This window comes from Corythoichthys intestinalis, chromosome 22, assembly GCF_030265065.1.
Source record: "Corythoichthys intestinalis isolate RoL2023-P3 chromosome 22, ASM3026506v1, whole genome shotgun sequence".
Classification (NCBI taxonomy): domain Eukaryota; kingdom Metazoa; phylum Chordata; class Actinopteri; order Syngnathiformes; family Syngnathidae; genus Corythoichthys; species Corythoichthys intestinalis.
In genome coordinates, this window is record NC_080416.1 from 2,513,672 (window position 1) to 2,535,863 (window position 22,192).

At 40.1% G+C, this 22,192-nt stretch overlaps 1 protein-coding gene across 5 annotated transcripts in view; it reads right to left on the reverse strand.

The window, feature by feature from the left end:
* rbms3 (RNA binding motif, single stranded interacting protein) overlaps positions 1-22,192 on the reverse strand; it is a 629,442-nt gene that overhangs the window by 13,775 nt on the left and 593,475 nt on the right. For all 5 annotated transcript variants that reach the window (XM_057827865.1, XM_057827863.1, XM_057827866.1 and 2 more), the window contains exons 12-13: positions 8,859-8,948; positions 567-691 (exon numbers count right to left, since the gene is read on the reverse strand). In XM_057827865.1, the coding sequence (XP_057683848.1) occupies positions 567-691; positions 8,859-8,948 (215 nt within the window). The remainder of the gene's footprint in view (positions 1-566; positions 692-8,858; positions 8,949-22,192) is intronic.

The window sequence follows — 22,192 nt, forward strand, 5'->3', positions numbered from 1 at the left end:
TGGTTTCAGAAAAACAAAATACACGTTCTGGAGTGGCTAAGTCAAAGTCCAGACTTGAACCCCATTGAGATGTTGTGGCATAACGTAAAGACAGCGATCCAAGCCAAACATCCCAGGAATCTGACTGAACTACAGCGGTTTTGTAGAGAATAATGTAGCAAGATTAATCCTGAATTATGTGCCAGACTGATCTGCGGCTACAGGAAGCGTCTGGTTGAAGTTATTGCTGCCGAACGGAGGGCCACAAAATATTAAATGAGATGGTCCACTTACTTATTTTTCCCCTTCTGTCATTGTTTGCATACTATCCTTGTTAGATTATGAAAACCTATAAATGTTTGCGTGGTTTTAGTTAAAGCAGATACTGTATTTTCATCTGTGTGATTTTGACATAGATCAGATCACATTTGATGGTGATTTTATGCAAAAATTTGAGAAATTCCAAAGTGTTCAGCTACTTATTCATACCACTGTACTGTTTATATGTACATAACGGAACCACGGATAGAAAGACTTGAAGTTCTTAAAAGAAAATTTCTTAGTAAAATTAGTGTTGTAAGACTTACTTGGACTGGTATGAGTAAGCAGAGACGTGGTCGGTGGCACCATCAACTTGAATCTGTTGTTGCTGACCAGTCACTTCCTGTGATGAGGGAGCCACCGTCTGAGGGGAGGCATCTGTCACAACTCCCTGAGAAGACATATTTGAGGTATGAGTTTGAAAGCAGAGCAGAACAGGAGGTAAAGGGTGGTAACGCTGTTGTAAACGTGATGATTGGCAAGGTGGCTCGGAGCATTAGCATAGCATTCGTGTTCTCGTTAGCATTAGCGTGGCGAGAGTCATCTTAAACTCTTGGGCAACTTTTTATTATACAGTTCGTGGCATCCAGGTAGGTATAATTAAGTGAAATTAATGTACGATTTTCCTGTTGAGTGTGCATTATTATCTCCAAATTGGTGTTGTCCATGCACACGCTGCAATATAATTCTAATTTGTGTTTGTAATAACCAAAATAGTCACTTGCCCTAAACCGCATCTCGAGTGACGTATACATGAACCTTGTTTGTATGTTTGTATACGATTACACTGTTATATACAGTGCTGGCCAAAAGTATTGGCACCCCTGCAATTGTGTGTAATAATGCTCAATTTCTCCCAGAAAATGATTGCAATTACAAATGCTTTGGTAGCAATATCTTCATTTATTTTGCTAGCAATGAAAAAACACAAAATGAGCAGGACAAAAGATTGGCACCCTTTGAAAAATCATGTGATTCTTCTCTAATTTGTGTAATAAACAGCATCTGTTACTTACATGTGGCACATAACAGGTGGTGGCAATAACTAAATCAAACGTGCAGCCAGTTAAAATGGATTAAAGTTGACTCAACTTCTGTTCTGTGTCCTTGTGTGTACCACACTGAGCACGGAGAAAAGAAAGAAAACCAAAGAACTGTCTGAAGACTTGAGAAGCAAAATTGTGAGAAACCATGGGAAATCTCAAGGCTACAAGTCCTCCTCCAAAGACCTGAATCATCCTTTGTCTACTGTGTGCAGTGTCATCAATAAGTGTAAAGCCCATGGGAATGTGGCTAACCTCCCTAGCTGTGGACGAAAAAGAAAAATTGACCACAGATTTCAACGAAAGATTGTCCGGATGGTGGATAAAGAACCTCGACTAACATCTAAACATGTTCAAGCTGTCCTGCAGTCCAAGGGTACAATGGTGTCAACCCGTACGATCCGTCGGCGTCTGAATGAAAAGGGACTCTACGGAAAGATACCCAGGAAGACCCCACTTCTGACCCAGAGACATCAAAAAGCCAGGCTGGACTTTGCCAAAACTTACCTGAGAAAGCCAAAAACGTTTTGGAAGACAAAAGTAGAGCTTTTTGGGAAAAGGGATCATTATGGAGTTTATAGGGGGAAAAATGAGGCCTTCAAAGAAAAGAAAACCGTCCCCACAGTCAAACATAGCGGAGGTTCCCTGATGTTTTGGGGTTGCTTTGCTACCTCTAGCACTGGACAGCTTGACCGTGTGCATGGCATTTTGAAGTCTGATGACTACCAACAAATTAATGTAGGGCCCAGTGTGAGAAAGCTGGGTCTCCCTCAGAGGTCATGGATTTTCCAGCAGGATAATGACCCCAAAACACACTTCAAAAAGCACTAGAAAATAGTTCGAGAGAAAGCACTGGAGACTTCTAAAGTGGCCAGCAATGAGTCCAGACCTGAATCCCATTGAACACATGTGGAGAGATCTGAAAATGGCAGTTTGAGGAAGGCACCCTTAAAATCTCAGAGACCAAGAGCAGTTGGCCAAAAAAGAAGGGTATGGAATTCCAGCAGAGCATTGTAAGAATCTCATTGATGAATACCGGAAGCGGTCGTTAGCAGTTATTTTGTCTAAAGGTTGTTCTACCAAGTACAACCCCTAGCAAAAAGTATGAAATCAGCAGTCTCAAACGAGCACTCACTCAAACATTTTATCATGTAGAACAAACTCAGACAAAAAACTTGAAAAAAATTATGAATTAGTTTTAAAGTGCAACTCTTTAGCATTCAGAAACACTAAAAGAATTGAATAAAAAACATTGTGGTGGTCAGTAAATGTTACTTTTATAGAGCAAGTGCAGGGAAATATATATGGACTCACTCCATTCTGAGGAAAAAAATATGGAATCATGAGAAACAAACAAAGAAATAACAATCAAAACACATCTCTAGTATTTAGTAGCGCCACCTCTGGCTTTTATGACGGATTGCAGTCTCTGAGGAATGGACTTGATGAGTATTCTTCATCAATTTGGTGCCAACTCTCTTTGATTGAAGTTGCCAGATCATCCTTGCAAGTCGAAGCCTTGCTGTGGACCATTTTTTTCAATTTACACCACAGGTTATCAATAGGGTTGAGATCTGAGCTATTTGCAGGCCATGACATTGACTGGATGAGTCTTTCTCCAACGAATGCTTTAACAGTTTTAGGTCTGTGGCATGATGCATTGTCATCTTCCAAAATGACAGACATATTTTCAATTGAAGGGATAAGAAAGCTGTCCAAAATTTCAATGTCAAATTGTGCATTTATTGAAGATTTAACCACAGCCATCTTCCCAGTGCCTTTGCCTGACATGCAGCGCCATATCATCAAGGACTGATGGAATTTTGATGTTTTCTTCAGGCAGTCATCTTTGTAAATCTCACTGGAACAGCACCAAACAAAAGTTCCAGCATCATCACCTTGTCAAGAGTCAAGAACCTGCATTGGACAAGGTGTTAAGAGTCAAGAATCTGCATTGGATAAGATGATGGTGCTGGAACTTTTTTTTGGTGCTGTTCCAGTGAGATTTACAAAGATAACTATTTTTTTCCTCAGAATGGAGTGATTCCATATATATTTCCCTGCACTTTCTCTATAAAAGTAACATTTACTGACCACCACAATGTTTTTTATTCATTTCTTTTAGTGTTTCTGAATGCTAAAGAGTTGCATTTTTGAATTACTGTATTGGCCCGAATATAAGACGGCCCTGATTATAAGACGATCCCCCCTTTTTGAACACCAAATTAATTTTTATACAGAAAATAATTACAGTACATCTGAAAGAAATGATTATAATATATTTGCCCCATTAAAATCTTAATATCTGAACATTTAAATATGTAAACTAAAGTGCAATCACATTCGTCAATGAATGGCTTTTGGTTTTTGAAATGTAAATAAACCAATCTATTGTGAGAAAGCAACAAAATTGCAATAACTGCATTAACCATCAAAGTGAAGTCTAACTAACTGTAGTCTTGAACCAAATCTGAATAAGGAAAAAAATTGCAATAAAATAATGCAAACTGGTTAAACTTGAGAGTAGCTGAGATCTGTCATGACAGAACATCGCTTCAATGATATCTGGCGCCATCTAGCGTTGTGAATGGGTATAATGTCTAGACCACGAATACAAGACGACCCCCACTTTTTCAGTCTTATTTCAATGCAAAAAAAACACCGTCTTATACTTGGGCCAATACGGTAATTCATTATTTTTTCAAGCTTTTTATCTGAGTTTGTTCTACATGATAAAATGTCTGAGTGCGTGCTTGTCCGAGACTGGTGATTCCATACTTTTTGCTAGGGGTTGTATAATGCAAATAAGGTTGCTTAAAAGTTGGTGGGGACAATCCTGAAAAGTTGCTAGTGTTATGTCCCTACCTTCCCTATGCAAACCTTCGCCTTTGGGTCAAAGTGACAATAAAGACTTGATAAGGTAGATTGGGCTCCATAAGCAGGTACTGCTGACTTGAATTTGAATATTTCATTTAATAACTAAAGGTAGTTAATTTAAGCAGTAAGCAACATTTCCATGCCCATTCCCAAATGCCATTTAGCTAATAATGAAGCTAATAAGGAAATTGAGATGACAAACAACACTCTTAATTAAAAAATGTGCCGCGCAGAAGCAACATCCCTTCTGTGTGTTCATATACTTATTTAGTATGCAAATGGGAATAATAGAATAAAATCATTATTTTTCTTGTTGAATATGTGTACAGAGCTAAAAATGATCTCACTGGTCACAAACTAATGTTTGCCCGTATGGTGTCAATCACCTTTAACAAGCTCTCAAGGATACTGCGAGCTGTCTATATATCAGCCCTCCAGACACGGCATGATGCATTGATATACACCCGGCTGCTAATGCTGGCAATGAGTGGACACTGGCGAGGAAGATGGAAACGGTAAACAGGGGCCCGAGGCGACGCTACAACTACATTTCTCTGCCGCCATCCCGCTCCTGCGTGCGCCTTTGCGAGAACAGAAGAGAAACTAATGCGTCTGTCAGGGGGAAACTGTCATTGTCTGCGCTCGCGGGGGTAGACGGAGCGCTACGTCTGATAGATGTGTGCGTTTCGGCTACCTACCGTCCCCGACAATGTGTGCGTGTGTTAGGCGGGAGACGGCGGCGGCTACACTGCATCTCACTTGAGCTCCTGTCATCTGACACCCGACGGATAGTCCATCTAAATATGACCACACTGTCAGTTGCCAGATAGCAATTCAACTCTTCCACATTCATGATTTGTCATCTGCTCCAGGAGCTGCTTAAAAGTCTTTTTAGAAATTCTGTGAAGTAGGACCACCATATTTTGGTATTCAAACCAAGGACATTTGCAAACATTCTCCTGCTACTCGACAAGAAGGATGACAATGAACTTCATGGGCAGCCTGTGATTGTGTACAGGTGGCACGCATGCAAATGACATGAATATTATAGGTTGGAGAGCAAGGGGGCACTATAATACGGAGCCCTTAATGGAATATTGACAGAAATAAAATTTGAACTATCTGGTGCGCACTAGATAATATGTGGTGCGCACTAGAAACTATCTAGTGCGAACAAGATGGCATGTGGTACGCACTAGAAACTATCTGTTACATACAAGAAAGAATCTGGTGCGCACAGTATGGTATATAGTGTGCACTAGAATCTCTGGTGCCCACCAGAAACTTCCCTTTTATAGGCCACAAACTGCAGGTGCGCATCAGACACCAGAAGTTTTGGTGTGCTAAAAATTATAATAATACAGGATTTAGTTGAGCTTTACTTCAATCTTGGATTAAACTGTAAATATATTACTGCATTACTTGCAAATCGTCACCATTGTCACCAGAAACGTTGTGGTGCACATCAGATGGTATGTAGTACGCACTAGGAGCTATCTGGAGCCCACGAGAAACAATATGGTGCGCACCTGATAGTATGTGATGCACACTAGAAACTATCTGGTGCGCATGAGAAACAATCTGGTGTGCACTAGATAGTTTCTCGTGGGCACCACATACTATCTGGTGCACACCAGATAATTTCTCTGCACACCAGATAGTTTCTACTGTGCACCACATACTATCTGATGCATACTACAACGTTTCTGATGCACACCAGATAGTTACTAGTGGGCACCACATACTATCTGGTGCACACCAGATTGTTTCTCTGAACACCAGATAGTTTCTACTGTGCACCACATACTATCCTATACATACCACAACGTTTCTGATGCACACCAGATAGTTACTAGTGCGTACCACATGCTATCTTGTGTGCACCAGATAGTTTCTAGTGCGCACCACATACTATTTAGTGCACACCAGATTGTTTCTCATGCGCACCACATAGTATGAGGTGCTCACCAGATTCTTTCTCGCGGGATCCAGATAGCTTCTAGTGCGCACCACATACAATCTAATGCACACTAGATAGTTACTAGTGGGCACCACATACTATCTGGTGCACACCAGATTGTTTCTCTGAACACCAGATAGTTTCTACTGTGCACCACATACTATCCTATACATACCACAACGTTTCTGATGCACACCAGATAGTTACTAGTGCGTACCACATGCTATCTTGTGTGCACCAGATAGTTTCTAGTGCGCACCACATACTATTTAGTGCACACCAGATTGTTTCTCATGCGCACCACATAGTATGAGGTGCTCACCAGATTCTTTCTCGCGGGATCCAGATAGCTTCTAGTGCGCACCACATACTATCTAATGCGCACCACAATGTTTCTGATGCATACCAGATAGTTACTAGTGCGCGCCACATGCTATCTTGTGCACACCAGATTGTTTCTCGTAGGCACCAGATAGTTTCTAGTGCACTAGTGCACACCACAATGTTTCTGGTGCACACCACATAGTGTGCACCACAAGCTATCTTTTGCGCACTATCCAGATATCCAGATAGTTTCTAGTGTGCACCACATACTATCTGGTGCACACCAGATTGTTTCTCTGCACACCAGATAGTTTCTACTGTGCACCACATACTATCCTATACATACCACAACATTTCTGATGCACACCAGATAGTTACTAGTGCGTACCACATGCTATCTTGTGTGCACCAGATAGTTTCTAGTGCACTAGTGCACACCACAATGTTTCTGGTGCACACCACATAGTTACTAGTGTGCACCACAAGCTATCTTTTGCGCACTATCCAGATATCCAGATAGTTTCTAGTGTGCACCACATACTATCTGGTGCACACCAGATTGTTTCTCTGCACACCAGATAGTTTCTACTGTGCACCACATACTATCCTATACATACCACAACGTTTCTGATGCACACCAGATAGTTACTAGTGCGTACCACATGCAATCTTGTGTGCACCAGATAGTTTCTAGTGCGCACCACATACTATTTAGTGCACACCAGATTGTTTCTCATGCGCACCACATAGTATGAGGTGCTCACCAGATTCTTCCTCGCGGGATCCAGATAGCTTCTAGTGCGCACCACATACTATCTAATGCGCACCACAATGTTTCTGATGCATACCAGATAGTTATTAGTGCGCGCCACATGCTATCTTGTGCACACCAGATTGTTTCTCGTAGGCACCAGATAGTTTCTAGTGCACTAGTGCACAGCACAATGTTTCTGGTACACACCAGATAGTTTCTAGTGCGCACCACATGCTTTCTTGTGCACAAGATAGTTTGTAGTGCGCACCACATACTATCTGATGCGCACCACTAATGTTTCTGATGCACACCAGATAGTTACTAGTGCGCACGACATGCTATCTTGTGCACACCAGCTTGTTTCTCGTAGGCACCAGATAGTTTCTAGTGCACACCACAATGTTTCTAGTACACACCAGATCGTTTCTAGTGCGCACCACATGCTTTCTTGTGCACAAAATAGTTTCTAGTGCGCACCACATACTATCTGATGCGCACCACTAATGTTTCTGATGCACACCAGATAGTTACTAGTGCGCACGACATGCTATCTTGTGCACACTAGATTGTTTCTCGTAGGCACCAGATAGTTTCTAGTGTGCAACACAATGTTTCTGGTGCACACCAGATAGTTACTAGTGCGCACCACATACTACCTGGCTGATGCGCACCAGACAGTTTCTTGTGCGCACCACATACTATCTGGCGTGCACCAGATTGTTTCTCATAGGCACCAGATAGTTTCTAGTGTGCACTGCATACTATCTAGTGTGCACCAGATGGTTTAAATTTATTTTATTTCCGTCGATGTCCCTTTAGGGGCTCCGCATCACAAAGATTACTCCAAGAATGATTCTGTGTTGTGTGATAAAAAAAAAAAAAATGGTTATGGAACAATCATTGAACAGTTAAAGACAGTTTTAAGTGCTTACATTCAGAGATGGTGTAAGGAATAGAAAACAATTAAGACTGTTGCTTGCAATCCACTATTAAACTAAATTTTGGAGATTTTTAGCTTGTTAAGAGAAAATACTTTCTTTTTATTTGTTAAATACATTTTTAAGCAAGTAGTTTTGTACTGTTACTTGAGTATTTTTTTTCTTAGATACCTGTACCTTTACTTAAGTATTTTTTGCACCCGTATCTGTACATTTGCTTAACTAAAAAAAGTCAGTACTTCATCCGGGAGCATATCGATAACCTTTATGGGTATAAAGTATCACGTTATATCACTTTTTCGATGTTTTGTCGCACCACTACTAAATAAATTGTACATATTTCTTACCTTAGTCAGCATAGTGATTGCTAATATGCTGGACAATGTAAAGCTATGGCAAAGAGCCAACCTCTGACTCAGCTTGCTTTGCTTGTACTTTGTATTTATATTCATTGAAATAGGGTCAATGCATTTGTTTGTAAAAGATCAATTGCATGTGTGAAAGATGTGTGTGTTTAACAACTATTTCTTTTAGTGATAGACAGGTTCTGAATCAGTTAAAAAAAAAATAACATGGGTGATTGGGCTGTCAAGACTAATGAAGTCTTCTTTTGGTCTGCTGATTATTGATTGTAAGGACGGGGTGCATGGAGGAGGTCTTACTTCGACAGGGACGGCTGTTGGAGGCACAGGAGTGTACTGGGGAATGTAGGTCCCTTGCATAGGCGCTGCTGCAGCGGCGGCAGTCATGTACTGAAACACACAAATACACATAAGATAATTCAAAACAGGGTCAAAGTTCATTGTTAGTGAACATTTTTAGTGTTCACAGGGTGCCCAACCAAAAAATGCTATGCCGTATCAGATGGGCTTGATGTCGATTCAATGGTACATATGTACAGTGCATCACAAAAGTGAGTACACCCTCACATTTCTGTAGATATTTAAAAATATCTTTTCATGGGACAACACTGACAAAATGACACTTTGACACAATGAAAAGTAGTCTGTGTGCAGCTTATATCATAGAGTTCATTTATTTTCCCCTCAAAATAACTCCAAATATAGCCATTAATATCTAAACCCCTGGCAACAAAAGTGAGTACACCCCTTAGAAACTACATCCCTAAATGTCCAAATTGAGTACTGCTTGTCATCTTCGCTCCAAAATATCACGTGACTGGTTAGTGTTACTAGGTCCAGGGTTCTTGCACCCTTTTAAAAGTCAACTTTAATGCTTTTTAAGACCTTAAAAATATTATGTAAGACCTAAACATGTTACAGTAATTTCTGATGAACTCATAAACGAGCTATTTTCATCCTTCTGCTGCGAGTTTATCACTAGTAGACGTCCAATTAATCTATCACTTAGTTAGTTTGGATAATCGAGTAATCGGATGACGAACATTTAATGCGTTGCAGAATACATTTTAGGATATGTAAAACTGATAAACAAGTGTTTATGCTTGCAATGATGTTTATTTTAGCTTGCTAAGATTGCACTTTCATAAAAGCATTACATGCAAACACTAAAAATTGTTTCTATGCAAAACATTGCAAAATGGCCATTTGATTTCACACAACAGGAATAAATGCATTTAAAAATAAAAATACCTTTGTTTAACCTCAAACAACAAATAAGGATTGAAGTCCAACAAAAAACAATTGGCTAACTTGCATAGCAAAAGTCTGCTAGCTTACAATGTGTGTATTAAAGTGAGTACACCCCTCACATTTCTGCAGATATTTACGTACAGTATATCTTTTCATGGGACAACACTGACAAAATGACACTTTGACACAATGAAAAGTAGTCTGTGTGCAGCTTATATAATAGAGTTCATTTATTTCCCCCTCAAAATAAAGCCATTAATCTCTAAAACCCTGGCAACAAAAGTGAGTACACCCCTTAGAAACTACATCCCTAAATGTCCAAATTGAGTACTGCTTGTCATTTTCCCTCCAAAATTCATGTGACTCGTTAGTGTTACTAGGTCCATGTTTGCATAGGGAGCAGTTGTGATCAAATCTCATACTGGTCACTGAAAACATGGCACCACATGGCAAAGAACTCTCTGAAGATCTTAAAAGACGTATTGTTGCGCTACATGAAGATGGCCAAGGCTACAAGAAAATTGCTAACACTCTGAAACTGAGCTGAAGCACAGTGGCTAAGACCATCCAGCGTTTTAAAAGAGCAGGGTCCACCCAGAACAGGCCTCGGATTGGTCGTCCAAAGAAGCTGAGCACACGTGGTGAGAGTCACATCCAAATGCTTTCTTTGAAAGATCGTCGCAGGAGTGCTGTCAGAGACTGAAGAGGTGGGGGGCCAGCCTGTTAGAGCTCAGACCATACGCCACACTCTACATTAAATTGGTGCGCATGGCTGTCACCCCCGGAGGACGCCTCTTCTGAAGACGGTACACAAGAAAGCCCGCAAACAGTTTGCTGAAGACATGTCAACAAAGCACATGGATAACTGGAACCATGTCCCATGGTCTGATGAGACGAAGATTAATTTGTTTGGTTCCGATGGTCTCGAGCATGTGTGGCGGCGACCAGGTGAGAAGTACAAAGATAAGTGTGTCATGCCTACAGTCAAGCATGGTGGTGGGAATGTCACGATGTACAGTGAAATACTGCAGCAGAGCATGATCCCCTCCCTCCAGAAACTGGGTCGCAGGGCAGTGTTCCAGCTTGACAATGACCCGAAATACACCTCCCAGATGACCACTGCTTTACTGAAGAGGCTGAGGGTAAAGGTGATGGACTTGCCAAGCATGTCTCCAGACTTGAACCCAATAGAACATCTTTAGGGGATCCTCAAGCGGAAGGTGGAGGAGCGCAAAGTCTCAAATATCTTGCAGCTCCGCAACGTCGTCATGGAGGAGTGGAAGAGCATTCCAGTGACAACTTGTGAAGCTCTGGTCAACTCCATGCCCAGGAGAGTAAAGGAAGTTCTGGATAATAGTGGTGGCCACACAAAATACTGACATGTCGTATGTTAATATTGACAAATTTCACTAAGGCAGTACTCAATTTGGACATTTAGGGATGTAGTTTCTAAGGGGTTGTTTTCTGAAATTTCCGGGTTCGCGGTGATTAAAGAATGCAGAATAAATGAGATTTATTGATTACAATCCCACAAGAGCAAGCAACAAGCATCAAAAACAAGCATAACAAGGGTAACGATGATGCTAGATTGAGGCGAAGGAACAAAACCAGGCGATCCGAACGTGATCCGCTGGCGGACTTCCTTCGCTGCCTTACCGGAGCGTTGGCTCCCGCTCATTTGTCACGGTAAGCGATTTTCATTGCTAAGGAACACCTGGTTGTGCTGTAACGGTAGTGCGGGGATTCTGGGATTGACAAACTCAATCTAGCGTCCTCGTTACCCTTGTTATGCTTGTTTTTGAGGCTTGTTGCTTGCTCTTGTGTGATTGTAATCAATAAATCTAATTTATTCTGCATTTTCTAATCAATAAACATCGTCTATTGAGCAAAAGTGTGCCTGGTTGCTGACTCACCGCGAACCTGGAAATTTCGGAAAACAGGGGTGTACTCACTTTTGTTGCCAGGGGTTTAGATATTAATGGCTATATTTTGAGTTATTTTGAGGGGGAAATAAATGAACTCTATTATATAAGCTGCACACAGACTACTTTTCATTGTGTCAAAGTGTCATTTTGTCAGTGTTGACCAGTGTTGTTAATAACGGCGTTACAATATAACGGCGTTACTAACGGCGTTATTTTTTTCAGTAGTGGGTAATCTAATTAATTACTTTTCTCATCTTGGCAACGCCGTTACCGTTACTGAGGACGGAAAGGCATGCGTTACTATGCGTTACTATATTGGTCGAAAAGTCTGAGGGAGATGGACTCACCGAGACGACAGAGCAGAGCAGGAGCGGGGAGGAGGCAAGAAAGTTGTGACGCCGAGCAAACGCGATGCTAGGTAGCTCCAATAATACATGTTGTAGCCGATAGCCGGACAAACTACGCCCGCATGTTATGGTAGATATGGTAGACATGGTAGATATCCCATGTACTGTATATAGATATAACTAGATGCAAAATGACAGCCGCCATCTTAAAGCAGTAGGCTTTTTAGGACGGCTCTGTTGTAGAGAAGAACCTCGCGAACCTAAGTAACTTTTTATCTAAAATACTTCTAAATCAGCAAAATCTTGACTTGAATCTTTCTTTAAATGATGAAACAGTTTTAAAACTTTCATATGTCGAAAGTAGAGAGAAGGGAACTAATGCAATAATGGGAGCAATTTTAACAACTTTTAACAGTTGATTCAGGGTAAAGGGTAAATTAGGGTAAAGAATTGGGCTCGGGCCAATTGTACCAAAAACCTCCACAAAAAACTTCACATAGTGTGGCCAATGTTTTTTTTTTTTTTGGAGGGAAAAAAAAAAAAAAAAGTAATTATCACCAATTACTTTGCCAAGTAACTGATTACTCTTACATTCAGGTAATTGAGTTAGTAACGCAATTACTTTTTGGGAGAAGTAATTTGTAACTATAATTAATTACTTTTTTTCAGTAAGATTAACAACACTGGTGTTGACCAACCCGAGGCCTGTTCTGAGATGACCCTGCTCTTTTAAAACGCTGGATGGTCTTAGCCACTGTGCTGCAGCTCAGTTTCAGGGTGTTGGCAAGCTTCTTGCAGCCTTGGCCATCTTCATGTAGCGCAACAATACGTTTTTTAAGATCCTCACAGTGTTCTTTGCCATGTGGTGCCATGTTGGAACTTTCAGTGACCAGTATAAGAGAGTGTGAGAGCTGCACTACATATTTGAACACACCTGCTCCCTATGCACACCTGGACCTAGTAACGCTAAATAGGGTTGTTCCGATCATGTTTTTTTGCTCCCGATCCGATCCCAATCGTTTTAGTTTGAGTATCTGCCGATCCCGATATTTCCCGATCCGATTGCTTTTTTTTGCTCCCGATTCAATTCCAATAATTCCCGATAATTTTTCCCGATCATATACGTTTTGGCAATGCATTAAGAAAAAAATGAATAAAACTCGGACGAATATATACATTCAACATACAGTACATAAGTACTGTATTTGTTTATTATGACAATAAATCCTCGAGATGGCATTTACATTATTAACATTCTTTCTGTGAGAGGGATTCACGGATAGAAAGACTTGTAATTCTTAAAGGATAAATGTGACTTTGTATATTGTGACTAAATATTGTCATCTCGTGGATTTGTTGCGCTTTCAGTAAATGATACTGTAGCCATGCCCAAATGCATGATGGGAAGTGGAACCATGACTGTGCGTAGTGCTACCAATTGATATATCTTCTCTGCATTGGGAAATAACAAGGTGTTAAGAAAAAGAGCAATTGCTACCTATCTTCCCCACATTGCTTTCCCACGATATTTCTAATTGTTGAGAGAGGGATTATAAGGCTTTAGCCTATTAAAAAAAGGCTTCAAAGGCTGCCAAAATTCACTCTAGTCATTTAACGCTGCCTTTTATCTCTCTATATAGGTAAAACGGTGCCATTACAGATTGAGCGCGACAATGCGTGAGTGGATCGTGCTACCCATGCATTAATTGCGTTAAATATTTTAACGTGATACATTTTCAAAGAAATTAATTACCGCCGTTATTGGGATAAATTTGATAACCCTACCTTAAGCCTAAACTAAAGACTGGATGAGTGTAACATATTATGTCTGTAACGTTAAATACAATTAGAAAACGATTGAATTAAAAAAAAAAAAAAAATTAAAAAAGGCATGGCCGATATTTTTTTGCCGATTCCGATACTTTGAAAATGACGTGATCGAACCCGATCGATCGGGACATCTCTAACGCTAACGGGTCACATGACATTTTGGAAGGAAAATGACAAGCAGTACTCAATTTGGACATTTAGGGATGTAGTTTCTAAGGGATGTACACACTTTTGTTGCCAGGGTTTTAGATCTTAATGGCTATATTTTGAGTGATTTATAGGGGAAAATAAATGAACTATTATATAAGCTGCACACAGACTACTTTTCATCGTGTCAAAGTATCATTTTGTCAGTGTTGTCCCATGAAAAGAGATCTCAGTATCTGCAGAAATGCGAGGGGTGTACTCACTTTTGTGATGCACTGAATGTATGTATGTGTATGTATATATATATATATATATATATATATATATATATATATATATATACATACAGTAACAACATTTGCACCTTTCAGATTCGATGATTAACTCATTCACTGCCAACGAAGGTCTATGTACACGTTGTCCCCCTGAATTTGACATATTTTTTGGCAACTCTTTTTGAAATTAATATTTACAAAATTTGAAGTTTCGCCAACAACCTAATATATTTGGACCCGGTACCGACATTCCTACAGAGGAAGGCTATGCGTTTACCAAATAGGTGACTACAGATTTTTGGCACGTAGTGGTCACTTGTGAAATCAGTCACATAATTTACAAAACATTTAATTTCTCTTTAAAATTTGAGCGAATAAAACCTAGAATGCTCAACACCTTAATTATTCCGTTTAACAGTGTAATGGCTTTTAACCATATTAAGTCAACAAACTTGAGTGGTGAACATTTAGATGACATTAATCAAGTTGGACTTGGTGTAAAAAGTTTAGGAAGCTCCTCTAAAAGTCATAGTGTGCAAAATCATTGTCAATGTACCCTATGTCCTTTGGAGGGCGCCAAAAGAATATAAGTGCACTCCCACATGAGAGCCAAATAGAGGAGCATGTGAGGTAAACTAGCAAAGAGGAGGAGGAGGAGGAGGAAATGTCCTGCTTCACCATCAAGACTTCAGAGGCAAGCAAATATGCAAGGCCACAACTGCAAAAAAGATGGAAAAAAGCGGCTGAAGGAGAAGAAAGAGAAGGCCCTTGCCTGTGGCGTAAATTCCTTTAGTCATGCTTCCCCGTGTCCCTTTAAACTGGCTCTTAAGCTCGCTCCATGATGGCCATTTTACAGATGTGACACAGGTTGGGTTACATGTCAGCCATGGGGCTTTTTCGTGCAGTATTAAAGAGGTTTCAACACTCCATATGAGGTGTGTTCTGTTCCTCACTTGTCTAGCGTGCGTACCTCTTTTTTGTCTCAAGTCATTAACTTAACACCGATACATCCAGAGAAAATACGTCAATCGCTGTAAATATTAGGCAGCATATTACTTTAATTGTTAGCACTTCCGCCTCACAGTCAGGTAATTCTGGATTTGAATCTCAGATATTTCCTGGTGTTCAAATTTTCACTCATATCCTAAAGACATGTACAGTGCTGGCCAAAAGTATTGGCACCCCAGCAATTCTGTCAGATAATGCTCAATTTCCCCTAGAAAATGATTGCAATTACAAATGCTTTGGGAGTAATAGCTTCATTTATTTTGCTTGCAATGAAAAACCACAAAAGAGAATGAAAAAAAAAAATTAAATGATCATTTTACTAGGGCTGTCAAAATTATCACGTTGAGGGCGGTAATAAATTCTTAAATTAATCACGTTAAAATATTTGACGCAATTAACGCACATGCCCAGTTCAAACAGATTAAAATGACGGCACAGTGTCATGTCCACTTGTTACTTGTGTTTTTTGGTGTTTTGTCGCCCTCTGCTGGCGCTTGGGTGCGACTGATTTTATGTCACTATGAGCATTGTTTAATTATTGACATCAACAATGGCGAGCTACTAGTTTATGTTTTGATTGAAAATTTTTAACATTTAGAGGGGGTTTTAATAATAAAATTTCTATAACTTGAACTAACATTTATCTTTTAAGAACTACAAGTCTTTCTATCCATGGATCGCTTTAACAGAATGTTAATGTTAATGCCATCTTGTTGATTTATTGTTATATTAACAAATACAGTACTTATGTACAGTATGTTGAACGTATATATCCGTTTTGTGTCTTTCCATTCCAACAATAATTTACAGAAAAATATGGCATATTTTATAGATAGTTTGAATTGCGATTAATTACGGTTAATTTTTAAGCTGTGGTTAACTGGATTAAAAATTTTGATCGTTTGACAGCCCTACATTTTACACAAAACTCCAAAATCGGGCCGGACAAAAGTATTGGCACCCTCAGGCAAATAGCACAACCTTTAGGAAAAATAACTGCAAACAACCGCTTCCGGTATCCATCAATGAGTTTCTTACAATGCTCTGCTGGAATTTTAGACCATTCATCTTTGGCCAACTGCTCCGGGCCTCTGAGATTTGAAGGGTGCCTTCTCCAAACTGCCATTTTCAGATTTGCCATTTTCGGTGAGCAAAAATCCCAGAACCACACGGGGGGACCTAATGAATGACCTACAGAGAGCTGGGACCAAAGTAACAAAAGCAGTAACATAATGCGCCGCCAGTCGTGTCCCCCTGCTGAAGAAAGTACACGTCCAGGCCCATCTGTGGTTCCCTAGAGAGCATTTGGATGATCCAGAAGAGGACTGGGAGAATGTCTTATGGTCAGATGAAATCAAAATAGAACTTTTTGGTAGAAACCCAGGTTCTCGTGTTAGGAGGAGAAAGAATACTGAATTGCATCCGAAGAACACCATACCCACTGTGAAGCATGGGGGGGGGGGACATAATCCTTTGGGGCTGTTTTTCTGCAAAGGGACCAGGACAACTGTTCTGTGTAAAGCAAGCCTGTCCAAAGTCCGGCCCGGTGGCCAAATGCGGCCTGCAGCTTCTGTCATAAAATCGATAACGTATGGCCTGCACACAGACTTAATAAATTGGTCAGCAGTACTGCTACAAGCATATGAAGTAGCTTACACACTAAATGCTGCTCCTCATTTACCCACTGAAAGGCAGCAGCACTCTAAACAACATTACCACATGTGACCCTTTACTCCCAGTTTTCTAAAATGCCGACAATCAACAACAAAAAAAAGTTGACTGCAACGGCTGGCGCTTCAAAGATAGGTGGAAACTGGACTATTTCTTCACTAAAATACGCAACAACTGTGCGCCTCATTTGCAAAGAGACAGTCGCTATTTTTAAAGAGTTCAATATGAGGCGATATTACCAAACAAGACACGCCGACATGTACTACAAGATTACAGGGTAGATACGTAGCGAGAAATTGAAGCAACTTTAAGCTAGTTTAATTTCACAGCAGCAGTATTTCGCAAGAGCCCGAGAGTCGAAAGAGAACGCCACAAAGGCTAGTTGCAAAATTGTTGAAATTATTGATTAAAAAAAAACAACAAATAAAGCAAATGTGACACACAGAACAGCTTGCTAAAATTTGTTAAATATATTGTTTGACGTATAGGACGTCAGCCAAGGTCGGCACCCCACATTTTTACCACACCAAATCTGGCCCCCTTTGCAAAATGTTTGGACACCCCTGGTGTAAAGGAAAGAATGAATGGGGCCATGTATTAAGAGATTTTGAGTGAAAATCTCCTTCCATCAGCAAGGGCATTGAAGATGAGACATGGCTGGGTCTTTCAGAATGAAAATGTTCCCAAACACACAGCAAGGGCAACAAACGAGTGGCTTCGTAAGAAGGTCCTGGAGTGGCCCACCCAGTCTCCAAATCTCAACCCCATAGAAAATCTGCGGAGGGAGTTGCAAGTCCGTGTTGCCCAACAACAGCCCCAAAACATCACTGCTCTAGAGGAGATCTACATGGAGGAATGGGCCAAAATACCAGCAACAGTGTGTGAAAAGCTTGTGAAGAGTTACAGAAAACGTTTGGCCGCCGTTATTGCCAACATAACAAAGTATTGAGAATTTGAGATGAACTTTTGGTATTGACCAAATACTTATTTTCCACCATGATTTGCAAATAAATTCTTTAAAAATCAAACAATGTTATTTTCTGGGTTTTTTTCCCCACATTCTGTCTCTCATGTTGACAATTACAGGCCTCTCTAATATTTTCAGGTGGGAGAACTTGCACGATTAGTGGTTGACTAAATACTTATTTGCCCCACTGTATGTGGCGATACACCTTTAAAGCGGGAAGTGCATTTCCTTCCTTCCTTTGCTCTTATTCACCCCTTCCCTTATCAGTAGTAAAAATTTGCAACAGCAGTCCACTGTAGGATGTAAAAGCAGTATTTGGCTGCAGGCCCGGTGATGTCGGTGAAGTGTCATTACGAGCAGTGTTGCTAATGGATCGGGTACGGCTCCACCGCTCGCTGCTAATGAGAGCAGCTAAAGGCCATAGACATGGGTGATTAACTCCCCCGACCGTTGCCGGAACACACGGATGCCCCGGGATGCAAACTTACGATGCATTCTTCTGCCGACGTGACTCTCGGTGACTTTCAGGTTATCTCACATTCCCGACTGTCACGCTCAGAAGAGGCTGAGGTGAAATATCCAGACTCTGTGACACTTTCCCTGTCACTTCCCTTCCTCTCATGTTGCTATCGGCTGAAAGGCCCTACGAGATTGTTCAAGTGACCTTCTCCTCAGTAAATCAGAATCATGCATACCAATTTTTCTTGGTCTTTTTCTTCACTTTTACCCATTCAGCCAACTCACCTGTGAGGGCTGCATGAAAGCAAATGAGAGGAAGAAGGAGATAATTAGCTATGTCAAAATGTACCTTTCAAAAAGAGACCGTTCATTTGAAATGTTACAGTTGGCTTCGGGACTACTTATGGAATTTAGTTAACCGAGTGGGATATCATAATTTAAGAGCAGGGCACATTGGCTTCACTTGCAATTCAGTGACAATGAGTGGTTTAGTTAATAAAGATGACTTTTGTCCCATTTCAACTCATTAATTCTTCCGTATCATTTATGGAAGGGCTACATTTGACAACATAAAATGCGCTGATGTCTTGTCGGAAATCCACACACACCTGAAACAGTTGGCTGTGTATGTTTGATTGACCGAAAACAAATATGGCAACAAAAATGACACTTCAAGTAAATTTTGATTCTGGAACATTTTCTACACCACTCGCTGTCATTTGGGTCCATTCATTATTTATTCAGATAAGGGACTTCTGATCCTTTGCCTTGCAAAGCCCCATCGAATTAGATTGCACAATTAACATACAATGAGAGTTGTGCATAATTAAAAAAAAAAACAAGAATAGAGAAGTTAATACACTCACGTAAAGCTGTCGGAACACGAGGGGCGAACGAAGAGAACGCTGGGATACACGTATACACATACAATAGAGGTCGCTCTTAGCCAATTGGATGTCAGGAAGATGCTAGGCATCTGTACATAAGTACAGTGTTATGAAAAAGTATATGAATCTTTTGGAATTTCTCATATTTCAGCATAAATTCACCATCAAATGTGATCTGATCTTTGTCAAAATCACACAGATAAAAAAACAGTGTCTGCTTCAACTAAAACCAACCAAACATTTATAGGTTTTTATCAGGGCTGTCAAACGATTAACATTTTTAATCGAGTTAATTACAGCTTAAAAATTAATCGTAATTAATCGCAATTCAAACCATCTATAAAAGATGCCATATTTTTCTCTAAATTATTGTTGGAATGGAAAGATAAGACACAAGATGGATATATACATTCAACATACGGTACATAAGGACTGTATTTGTTTATTATAAAAATAAATCAACAAGATGGCATTAACATTATTAACATTCTGTTAAAGCGATCCATGGATAGAAAGACTTGTAGTTCTTAAAAGAAAAATGTTAGTACAAGTTATAGAAGTTTTATATTAAAACCCCTCTTAATGTTTTCGTTTTAATAAAATTTGTGAAATTTTCAATCAAAAAATAAACTAGTAGCCCGCCATTGTTGATGTCAATAATTACTTACACAATGCTCATGGGTGCTGAAGCCTATAAAATTAGTTGCACCCAAGCGCCAGCAGAGGGCGGCAAAACTCCATAAAACACAATTAACAAGTGAGCGTTTCACTGTACCGTCATTTAAATGTGTCTGAGCGGGGCATCTGCGTTAATTGCGTCAAATATTTTAACGTGATTAATTAAAAAAATTAATTAACGCCCGTTAACGCGATAATTTTGACAGCCCTTTTATATTTTAATGAGGATAGCATGCAAACAATAACAGACGGGGGGAAAAAAAGTATGTGAACCCTATGTCTGAGACTCAAAGAGCAATTGAAACCAATTTTTACCAAACAGTTGAAGTCAGATGTGTGCCCAAATCACTGATGAGTGGTTTAAAGCTGCCCTGCTCCCTATAAAACACACACCTGGTAAGAATTGTCTTGTTGAGAAGCATTGTCTGCTGTGCATCATGGCTCGGTCAAAAGAGCTGTTTGAAGACCAGTGATCAAGGATTGTTGATTTGATTAAAGGTGGGAAAGGATAAAATACCATCTGTAAAAGTCTAGATGTTCATTATTCGACAGTCAGAGAAGTTGTCTACAAATAGAGTTTGGCACTGTTGCTTCTCTCCCAAGGAGTGGCCGTCCACCAAAGATGACGCCATGAGGTCAGCACAGAATACTCCAAAAGGTCAAAAAGAACCCTAGAGTGTCTGCTAAAGACTTACAGAAATCACTGGCACAGTCCAATATGTCTGTGCACACATAAACTATAAGTAAAACTATGGCCAAGAATGGTGTTCATGGGAGGACTCCATGGAGGAAGCCACTACTGTCAAAAAAAAAAAGCATTGTTGCTCGTTTAATGTTTGCAAAAAGGGACTTGGACACTCTACAGACGTTTTGGCAAAATATTTTGTGGGCTGATGAAACCAAAGTTGAATTGCTTGGGAGTAGAAAAATGGAACAGCTCACCAACATCAACACCTCATCCCCACCGGGCCTGGACAACTTGCTATCATTAATGGAAGAATGAATTCAAACGTTTATCAGGATGTTTTGCAGAAAACCTGAGGCCGTCTGTCTGACCGTTGAAGCTAAAAAGAAGATGGATGCTACAACAAGACAATGATCCAAAACACAGAAGTAAATCAACTTCATAATGGTTTCAGAAGAACAAAATAAACGTTCTGGAGTGGCCAAGACAAAGTCCAGACTGGAACCCCATTAAAATGCTGTGGCATGACCTAAGGACAGTGATTCATGCCAGACATCCCAGGAATCTGACTGAACTACAGCAGTTTTTTTCAAGAACAATTGGCCAAGATTAGTCCTGATCGATGTGCCAGACTGATCTGCAGCTACAGGAAGCATCTGGTTGAAGGTATTGCTGCCAAAGGAAGGGCACAAAATATCAAATATGATGGTTCACAAACATATTTTTACACCTTTCTGTCATTGTTTGCCTACTATCCTCATTAAAATATGAAAACTTATAAATATTTGGGTGGTTTAATTTAAAGCAGTTACTGTTTTTTCATCTGTGTGATTTTGACAAAGATCAGATCACATCTGATGGTGATTTTATGCAGAAATGTGAGAAGTTACAAAAGGTTCAGATACTTTTTCATACCACTGTATCTCATTTTGACACTTTGCGAGAAATGTCTAGTTTTGGTGGAATGGCTTATATAACGTATATTAATTCCATTTATTTAAGATTAGTTAAAAAACGGAAAAAAAAAAAGTCCACTCTACAGTGAACTTCGGGTCAGCAAATCAATAAAACGGTACTGTATTCCTATCCATCAATACTGGAATGGAAAAAAAAAAAAGATCTGAATAATAGGGGAAAGTGCTCCGCGCAAATCTGTCTTCCCGGGACACTGAAGCTGTCAATTACCACCGTCACCATGACAACAGAAACCTGGGTTCTATATGCAATGGCAGAAAAAGGATTGACACAGTGGAGGGAAGGTCACCTCTTGTCATGTCAAACACAGCTGCCTACACGGAAACGTGCCACGCAAACACAAACAAAAGACAAAAAAAACTAATAAGCCAAGCCACTATGTAATCACAACGCATGACGGATAGACTCTTGGTTAAGTGTTGAAACCTTGCCGGTGGTAAATAAATGAACAACAAAACAATCTACACAATGAATCACCGAGAACTGCGGATGACACGTTTATGTCATCCGTAACCAGTCAACTTAAAGA